At 41.8% G+C, this 9,952-nt stretch overlaps 1 protein-coding gene across 20 annotated transcripts in view; it reads right to left on the bottom strand.

Annotated features, from left to right (window-relative positions):
- CAMTA1 (calmodulin binding transcription activator 1) overlaps positions 1-9,952 on the bottom strand; it is a 969,422-nt gene that overhangs the window by 13,097 nt on the left and 946,373 nt on the right. For 6 of the 20 annotated variants that reach the window (XM_025367744.1, XM_025367751.1, XM_025367815.1 and 3 more), the window contains 4 exons: positions 9,231-9,302; positions 5,618-5,811; positions 4,487-4,561; positions 1,348-1,378 (listed from right to left, as the gene is read on the bottom strand). In XM_025367744.1, the coding sequence (XP_025223529.1) occupies positions 1,348-1,378; positions 4,487-4,561; positions 5,618-5,811; positions 9,231-9,302 (372 nt within the window). Of the gene's footprint in view, positions 1-1,347; positions 1,379-4,486; positions 4,562-5,617; positions 5,812-7,216; positions 7,238-9,230; positions 9,303-9,952 lie in introns of all 20 variants that reach the window. The other 14 variants (XM_025367778.1, XM_025367734.1, XM_025367838.1 and 11 more) reach the window with 4 other exon arrangements.

The following is a 9,952-nucleotide window of genomic DNA, read 5'->3' as shown; positions in this document are numbered from 1 at the left end:
ATTTCTGGCTTTTTTTTTTTTTTTTTTGAGACAGGGTCTCGCTCTGTTGCCCAGGCTGGAGTGCAGTGGCATGATCACAACTCACTGCGGCCTCAACCTCCCAGGCTTACATGATCCTCCCACCTCAGTCTCCCGAGTAGCTGGGACTACAGGCATGCCCTACCACGCCTGGTTAGCTTTTGATCTTTTGTAGAGATGGAGTCTCCCTATGTTGCCCAGGCTGGCACTGAACTCCTGGGCTCAAGCAATCCTCCCACCTCAGCCTCTCAGGCTTACATGATCCTCCCACCTCAGCCTCCCAGGCTTACATGATCCTCCCACCTCAGCCTCCCAGGCTTACATGATCCTCCCACCTCAGCCTCCCAGGCTTACATGATCCTCCCACCTCAGCCTCCCAAAGCGCTGGATTATAGGCATGAGCCATCGTACCTAGCCTATTCTTGGCTTTGAAAAAATAGTTCTCTGACGCTAAATCTTTGATTATAACCCAAACACATTATAGTTGTTTCTGGGAGACTTTTGCCTTTTGCCCTGCTTACAAATTGGCATCATATTCTAAAATCTCAGGAACTAAAATTACTCATTGTCATCTCTTTAAAATTCAAAGCCTATTGGAATCCCTACTCTTGTCATGTAGAATATAAATACTGAAGACATTTTACACCACATTTTCGTTATTCAGCATTACCATCGAGTGATGGAAGGCCAGTTCACTATTTTACAATGAATGTCCTGGGTTTGTTCTGAAAGGGCAGCCTCATACACTGACTTACCTCACAGCACCAGGGAGGGGGAGATTTAGAAAATGCAACCGCAGGAGCAGGGTATAGGGAAACAGCCATTCTCAGTAAGAAATAGGTTCATAAAAAAAAAAAAAAAAAAAAAAAAAAACCCTACTACCACTTCCTAGTGAGCCTCCTTGCTTTAGACATTTTGACAAAACAGTCATGGAGAAAATTTCACGTGGCAAATTATCTTAATCACAGAAAGCCACTTGCTGAGTGTTTTCATGTAACACAGCCTCATTTGGCCGGGTACGTGGCCTACCAGCCCTGTTTTCGTCCCCAGGCTTCCTCCACCACATCCTAGGCATGCCCTGCAGTGGTTTCGAACGGCCCTCCCTTTTACTCACTCATGCATTTGTACATCTAATGTATGTGACTGTTCTCCTGTCATGTAAAATAGCAGTGTTAGTAATCAGGGTTAGTTTTTACTTGATTTTATTTCATTCAAAATGGATGTGAAACTTACTGGCATACCTAGGCTGCAGCCCCATGCAAGCAAGCAAAAAGCAAAATACTGAAAATGGAAGAGAAGAGAAACTGGCTAGCAGGCAGCTAAACTCACCCTTTTGTACAGCCTATGGTCCACCAGGGGGCTTTAGACAGTAAAACAACACCAGAGAGCTATTAGCACGTGAGGGTCACAACAGAAATCTTATAAATAGCTTTATTTCAACAAAAAAGAGTATAACATGGTTTCTTTTTTGGAAAGAAAGAAAAGGAGAGTGATGGTGGGGGTATGTGAAATGAGTAGGTAGAAAATTCACCAATTTAAGTCTCAAAAAATTGGGGTCATATGACTTAGAAATGGGACACTTCTGACTGATTCCTGAAGCTACTATCTACCTACCTTTTTGAGAGGGTGTCATATGAGGTTTTCCTTTTTTTTTTTTTTTTTTTTTGAGACAGAGTCTCTCCCTGTCGCCCAGGCTGGAATGCAGTGGTGCAATCTCGGCTCACTGCAACCTCCGCTTCCCAGGTTCAAGAGAGTCTCTCCTGCCCCAGCCTCCCAAGTAGCTGGGACTACAGGTGTGCACCACCACACCCAGCTAATTTTTTATATCTTTAGTAGAGACAGGGTTTCACCACGTTGGCCAGGCTGGTCTCAAACTCCTGACCTCAAGTGATCCACCCACCTCGGCCTCCCAAAGTGCTGGGATTACAGGCATGAGCCACTGCACCCGGCCAAGATTTTCTATCTTAATAAGATTTTAATGCTTCTAAGGGACAACAGACAAGATAGTTTCTTTTAAAATAACATTAAATAACTCGACCCAGAATGAAAATAGGATTACACACATCCTAAGGAAAATACGAGTTTAAAACAAACTTCCAGGATAGATTTTTAGGATTTCTTCAAGATCCTTAATTGAACATATTAACGGAATATATAGAAATGGGAAGTGAATACTGATCTTAGTGCAGAGGTGATTAAAATTTGCCTATTTTTCTAACATCTGAACTGTAAATGGTCAAGAGCCAATAACATTTTTTATTTCATTCCAATTAATGCAGAGAAATCCAGAGCCCATATCTGATGTTCTCTTCATAATGAACCTTCTTGTTATCCATCTTATGAGGTTATTACAAGTTAAAATATACACTTAAGAAAGGCAAAAATCTTCATGAAATTTTTCTCTACCAGTTTACAGAAAGAGAACTCTAAAAACAAAAGTGAAAGGACTCCTTTGTTCAGCTTACTTTGTGGGGGCAACCTTTCATGAATTTATGTTTTGTTTAAATATCTCATTCTCTTAATTCTCTCAACGTAAACACAGGACACAGCTTTGGCAAACATGAAAGGGAGACGAGTGTAGGACTTTATGCAGTTTTGCTCCTACGTTACCCACACATTCATGCAAAGTCTGAGGATCAGGCTAGAAGAAACGAGGAAAAAGTCTAGCACAACTTAACTTGCAGACATTCTGGTTTGTCTGAAGTGGCCTAAAGAACAGTGGTGTTAAGGTAATTTTCTTGAAAATAAAATCTATCTGGAAAGTATCAACCACAGTGTCATGAAAGAAGATGTGATTCTGCTCAAAGTGGCCAAAGTCTACTGGTTTTAGTGCTGGATAGGGTCTTGCTCAGGTTTTGCATTTTGCAGGTCTAAGAGGAAAAGGGAGGAAGGAACTATGAACATATTGGAGAATGTAAGGAAAAGGGCCCAGGTGAGTCCTTGATCTGTTCACCAAATAAAGAAAATCCACTACTCTATTTGGTCCTAAGTCCCCTGCTACGTAAAAGGTACGACTGAACAATAAAGAAAAGAGGCTGCCTTAGGTGAGGCTTGCAGAATTAATTTCATGATCTTAGAGCCATACCCATTTTGGGGATGCATCTTCTAACAGGACGTCCTATTTCAGAGTACTGACACTGGTATGTTACTCATCAGCTATCATGGTGAAAAATCTCCCATCCTCGCACGGTGGAAAGTAAATGTTGCTGAGGCACAGGGCGAGTGAACACTGGCTTCTGCACGGCATTGTAGCTGGGGAAAACCATCTATCCTAGTGAATACTGTTTTTAAGTTTTCATGATGCTAATGCAGTGGCTGTGCATGTTTCCTTCTATGGTCACAAAAATAAATTCTTTTGTTAATTTAAGTAAAAGTACAAATAACCCATTAAACCTATTAAGTCTTAAAGGCAAGATATTTTCAAAGCTAGCAATCAGATGGTTGTAGGAGTAAGAAAAACTAAAGCAAAATGAAACCTCCAAGGAGTCCAATTAAATATGAATACTAGGACTTTTGGTAGAATTAAATAGGAAGAGGAAATAAGACATTAAAGAGCCTGCTTTAATGTTTGGTTCTATAAACTGCACAGCTCCTGACACACAGAGCAACAACCCAACCACACAGAAGGTGGTCTACACCCAGCTCAGACGGCCGCAGTTACAGACGTCAGACTGGAATATGAACCTGGATAAAGAACACAAACCACTTTCCCCAGCCCTCTGCAATCTAAGTAGAGATGTTAGTCTTCATAAAGAAAGCTCAAATTTGAGGAACAAAGAGAAATTCCTCTGGCTTAGCTCCATGAGAAGATGCTATGTCCCACAGAACGCTGGGGTCACAGAACCCCATTTCCTACTAATTGAAGATATGCCCAGAATCTCAGATGTCTTTCTTTTCCTGAACAGCTGCATTCCAGCAATCTCTCCTGTTCCTCATCACGGACCAGCTTTAATTGATAGTTTAATAATAGAGGATGTTAGCAATTACATGACCAGCAGAGGGCACCAGCTATTTGGTGGAAATTCTACATCAGAAAACTTGTTTGGAATTCATGGTTTTCTTTCCCTTCCTTGAGACTAGAAACTGTTTTCTCTTTGGACACACGCTAGCATAGCAAAGGATTAGAGCAAAGAACATACTGCAATGTGGCATATCAATCGCAGGTTAAAGAGAAACTTAATATTAAAAGCTAGTCCGACTAAGTTGACCTCACACCCAGATTAAAACAGAAAAACACGGGTATGAATCTCCATTGTTCAAACAGCATTGTCTGACATGGTTACCAGCGTTCCAAGGGTAGCAACCTGATCCCTACTTAAAGAGCTCTACCACCCTACTGTAATTTGGGACATCTGCCCTGATTACCTGCAGGGGGATTAGCTTTACATAGGAGTTAGTGAGGGTTAACAAGGTCAGGGATGCTTCATCATTCTCCCTGAGCAGAATGTATAAACGAGGACTAGTGTACCTGTGGCGACAGCGGCGTAGAAACCTCATTATTTTTCGAGCAGCTTGATCCTGCTTTTTGGTTAGCAAACTGCTCCTGAAAAAGTCAGAATATTATTGTCACAAGAAGGACACAGTAAAGCCCAATATGCGAAACTGGTCAGCAGTGACAGAGGACTCTGCATTAAGCAGTTCATGTAGCAAAGCCAACAGCATACGTTAAAGATGTATACAATCTGAAGGGGAACGAGTGCGTATGCTGTTTTCATAGTATCGAGTCCAGGCATCACTAGAGGAGAAAGGAGGGTGTGTGCAGGCGCCCTCAGCTTCAAGAGAGACTATATAAAGACTGAAAATAAAATGCCACTTAAATATTCTTTCACAATTTATTAGAAGCTCATTTTGCTGCAAAAGGCATTCTGGCATTAGAGAGGCTTTCTTAGTTTAGAAGGTGATTCACGGGAGTTGATACACTCTTTGGGTTATTGTGTAAATGTTCTGATCAATGTATTTTACTTGGCTCAACATTTTTATCACAGTCTCTAAAATGGAACAGCTTAACCCTAATTACTCTTCCAAGGTTGCAGTAATTCTACAATTTCACTCATTTCCCATTTGCCCCAAGAATAGTCTTATCTCTAATCCAAATGTAGCATCATACACATTTCAGTTACATTAGGACTGGGGACAAGTTCTGTTTAGAAATAACTCCAAGAATAGTTTTTATATTTTCACATTGAAAATCAGATTTCCTTCAGCCTCAAAGAGCATGTTTATATAAAATTGCATGAGTGCTGGCAGCGGGCTGTACTTTTTTTTTTCTTCTAAAAAGGAAATGGACTAAACTACTATAATCGAGTGGTAACTTTCTGAGTAGAAACTGGTGCTGCCAAATTCTGATCTAAGGTGAAACTGGGTGGCAATATCAAAATAATTGGGTGGGATGTAGAGAGAAAGAGCTAAATATTCAAAACCAGACTCAGCACAGGTGTTCAGTATACAGCCACCACATCTAGAACGTTCTGGAACACAGTGACTGCCAATGCTTTAGGCCTGCCCCCGGACTCCAATGTCAGCCCAGGACAAGTCTTTCAAAGAAGTCAGAGTTCTCTTCCCTAGGGAGCTTTAACTGCATGAGCTCTTTTCCACCCACCTGAGTTTCTGTTGTACAATCACAGCCGTCCGGCGAGCCTGCCGTCTTTTGCCACATTTCTTATAACTTCGGTAGTACTTTTGGATCAGCACAGCAGCCCGTCGGCTCTGCTGGAATTTTTTTTGTTCATAGTAACTTCGGAATTTGCTCTGGATAAGGATGGCAGCCTGTGTCATCTTTTTATAAAGTGCATACTGCAGGGGAAACAAGAACAAGCAACACAGTAACAACAGGGGCCGCATGGGCTCAGCATCCTTCGAGTTTACCGGGAAGGGAAGAAGAGAAAATGCTTTTCCCCTCTATTATCACATTCTCTGTTCAGGGTTTAATCACAAAAGAGGCAAACGAGGAAGCTTTACCTTTCCAAAATGTAAACTATTACTTTAAGGGTTGCCTTCAGACATACTTTTTTCCCCTAAAACATCAAAATATTTAGCCCTTCTTGGAGAAAAATTTTAATAGCAATACCCTTAAACGTTTATGAATCTAAAAACAGATTTCGACAGGAAAATTTTAGATGCTTCAGATTAATATTTCCTATCCAGTTTTGAAACATGAACATCATTTTTTCATGCCTTCCAATTCCCACCATACACAAATCTATTTAGCAGTCAGCCCCCGGTTTCTAACTATCATTCCACATGGCAAGTTTCTGACTGAGTTACAAGGTCCCAAATACAAGGCTTATCATGAAACGCTGACACCTTTAAGCCATTTTAACCTGTAAAAGATGAACACTCGTAAGACCAACACGGTGGTGAAGCCGTGAAACCTGGACGATTGTCACAGTGATGTGGGCGGACCAGGAGGCAGTGCCAGGAGCCCTCCACCCAGCCCCCTGCAGAGCTACCGAAGTGAGGAACGAAGGCCCAGGGTGAATTCTCCTCAACATCAGTCTCTAGGCACCAAAAATACAGAGCTCTCCATGGTCTTAAAACGCTATGTCCAAATTTCTAAGAAAACAGAGTATGACTCCGGGGATGAGAAGCTGCAATGAAGCCCTTTGCTTATAAGAAGGCAACTTACCATTGCAAGGAAAAATATTCCCCAGAAAATCCCTGTATCTGCCTAACTCTATCTCTGGATGTATGAGGAGGTGAAATGAGGGAGGGAAACTGACTTCTCAGAATTGTCCAAGAACCCGGACCCTTCTGCAAGAAACTTCTTTGGTCTTATCTGACCTGCTTTACCTTTTCACTGGTCTGAAAGCCTTTGAAGACAAGAATACTGTAGCCTACAGAGCCCCTGTGGTTTCCATCATCTCCACCTGTGCACGTTACACACTCAGACCCATCGGGCCATAGTGAAGTGCTTTGGGAAAAAGGGTATTTCCTTAGTGGCCACAGGGCTCACGGGAACTGGCTCAGATGGATTAACACCAGCCAAAAAATGTCCAGTTATTAATGTCGAAACCCACTCCAACTGAATAACCACGTGGTCCCCAGAGGACAGACGCACTGTGCTCAGGTGGCCTGGCAAGGGGGGTACGTTTACTCCATGACCATGCCATCTTAATGGTCCCTCCCTGCAGCTGGTGATGGGTGTGAAGTTTGTGACTCTGGTGGAATGGTTTGTGAGAGGACTTGGGAGTATCATTACCTTCAAGGCTATCCATGTCAGCTTGGGGGAAAAACAGAAAATACAAGATTAATGTTAGATTGCTGAATATAATGAAATTAAAAACCAGAATCAATAAAACTCCCAACCAAGAAAAAAAAAAAAGGCAACCTGGCTATATCAATGCCTTCCGTTTTCCAAAATATTTGTTTTACAGTTGTTACTCTTTCCAAAAATAATGCCTTCTGTCTTCCTAGCTGTAGATGACAGTTTCTGGGGAGCGTTATTTTTTTTTAAAAAAACCAAACTCATATTTTGGAATCAATACCTGTTGTAATCACAGACTTGAAACCTTCATGCTGTGTATCACCTGTGCTCCCGGGAAGCCTGCTCACCGAACAGACGCCCGGGCGGCTCCCTGCTGTAGAGCTATAGGCACTGTGGTGTCAGCGTTTGCACAATAAACCTTCCTTTTCCGGGATCATGAACTCAACTGGCTCGAAGCCGAAGACGTCCCCCCACCCCTATTAATCGGGCTTAATCCTAGAGAAGCTTGAGGAAACGGCAACCCGTATCAGAAACTGAGGCAAGTCCTGGATTATGACAAGCTAACAGAATCCCTCATTTCTATGTGACCGTTACACAGATTAGAACGTATTATTCCTGAAATAAAAATTTAGAACGACCTAAAGCACAATCTAATAAAAGGTTCTAGAATCTACCGACAGGCCTGAATGTTACCATGCAAACCAGTCAAAACTCCATTAGGCAATTTTTAATATTTTATAACCACCTCAATGATGAGAAAGGCCTCATATTCATGTAATTTCTCTGAGCTTCAGCTGCTTCATCTGTAAACTGGAAATAAATACTGCTTACTTCAAATAACTGCAAAAAGGAAATGAGATGGGGCACCTAAAAAATCTAGTATGTACTAGGTGCCCCAAAAATATGAGTTCCTTTTCCCATCTGACTAGTTCCATAACCCTACAAGTTGGTTTGCAAACAGTAATACTGCACGAAAGAGTACTCAGATATTTGTGTTGCACCTTTAACTAAGGTGAACAAAAGCAGTTTAAGATGTTCTGGCTTCTTCTGATTTTCAAAGATTTTAACAATTCTTCATTTTAAAATACATAAGAAGCTGAAAGGAAAATGGCCAAAGATTAAACACCTTCTGTAATTCAAACTCAAAGGTAATACATAGCCAGCATTTACCTTCTGCAATCACCGTATCACACACTGGATTCCCCAGAGTTCTCTAATTACTAGGGAGTTTATGAAAGTATTGGACCATGGATCCTCCCCGCAAAGATACTGGTGTTAGGATCAGACCAGTATCTCCGGTAGGTAATAATACTAAAAGATCAAAAATGTGGACAAATACTGTTTTGCAGTGCAAGTCTAATTGCAGATGGTTTTGTTTTCCTCTTTTTGTTTTAGAGACGAGGTCCAAGCTGGACTTCGATACCTGGGCTCAAGAAGATCCTCTGGCCTCAGCCTCTTGAGGAGCTGGGATTACAGGGACACACCAACCACCATGTCTGGCTTCCCCTGGTTTTTGTTTGTTTGTTTTGTTTTGTTTGTTTGTTTATCATGGCAGTTCAAATTAAGTCTCTGGCCGGGCGCAGTGGCTCACGCATGTAATCCCAGCACTTTGGGAGGCCGAGGCAGGCGGATCACTTGAGGTCAGGAGTTCAAGATCAGCCTGGCAACATGGTGAAACCCCAACTCTACTAAAACTAGAAAAATCAGCTGGGCATGGTAGCACACGCCTGTAGTCCCAGCTACTTGGGAGGCAGAGGCAGGAGAATCGCTTGAACCTGGAAGGTGGAGGTTGCAGTGAGCCCAGATCGTGCCACTGCACTCCAGCCTGGGCGACAGAGCCAGACTCCGTTTCAAAAACAAAAAAACAAAAAAACAAAAAACAAAAAACAAATTAAGTCTCTGTAATGAGGTACTAGATGTAGTGCTCTTTAGCCAAACTGCACACCAGGATCCTCAGTGGCCTCGGGTGGGGCACAGTTCCCTTCTGTGGTGCAAAACTGAGGTTTACCTGTTTATATTTTCTGTAACAACGCTGAATGACAGCAGCAGCTACTTCTTGCTGTTCCCGCAAGGGTCGACCCTTAAGGGTAAAGTAAGGAGAAAAAAAATCAGTAATGATTAACTACCAGAAATGTCAGCTTTTTATTACTATTCATTTAATGCACCTTCTCAGAGCTGAGATCCCAGGTTTACCAAAAAATATTGATACTTAATTATAAATGAGGAAAAATGAATTTATAGAATAAACCTCAGACTATCCTTGCTTCTAAATAAAACTATGATTTTGGAATGTTAAGCAGACTAAAAATATATTCCTTTTTAAAGTATTTCACAAATTAGGCATTGTACTATTTGTCTTGCCAGATCTTAACTGTCTTTCCTAAGATAACCCCAACTACTTCACTTTTGGATCAATGATTAATGGCTTTTAACACCTTTTTGGGAGTGGTTGGAGACTACTTTGAGAATCTGTAGAAAGCCATGGGTCCCCTTCCCACCAAAAATGCACACAGAAGAGCTTTACTGCTTAATTTTCGGAGTTCAGGCGCTGCCTGGAGGCAGTCCCCAGGCCTCCAGTTGAAAACCCCTGCTTTAGGTCGTGACCTCCTAGCAGCAGAGGGGTCACCTCACTTTATATTAACTGAATAATAGGCATCCATATCATTACCAACAGTATGTTGACAAGGTGATAACCATTACATTATTAGCTAATATTATTTTACTAAAGCT

The sequence above is a fragment of the Theropithecus gelada genome, chromosome 1 (genome assembly GCF_003255815.1).
Source record: "Theropithecus gelada isolate Dixy chromosome 1, Tgel_1.0, whole genome shotgun sequence".
Classification (NCBI taxonomy): domain Eukaryota; kingdom Metazoa; phylum Chordata; class Mammalia; order Primates; family Cercopithecidae; genus Theropithecus; species Theropithecus gelada.
This window is presented reverse-complemented; position numbering and strand designations above follow the sequence as displayed.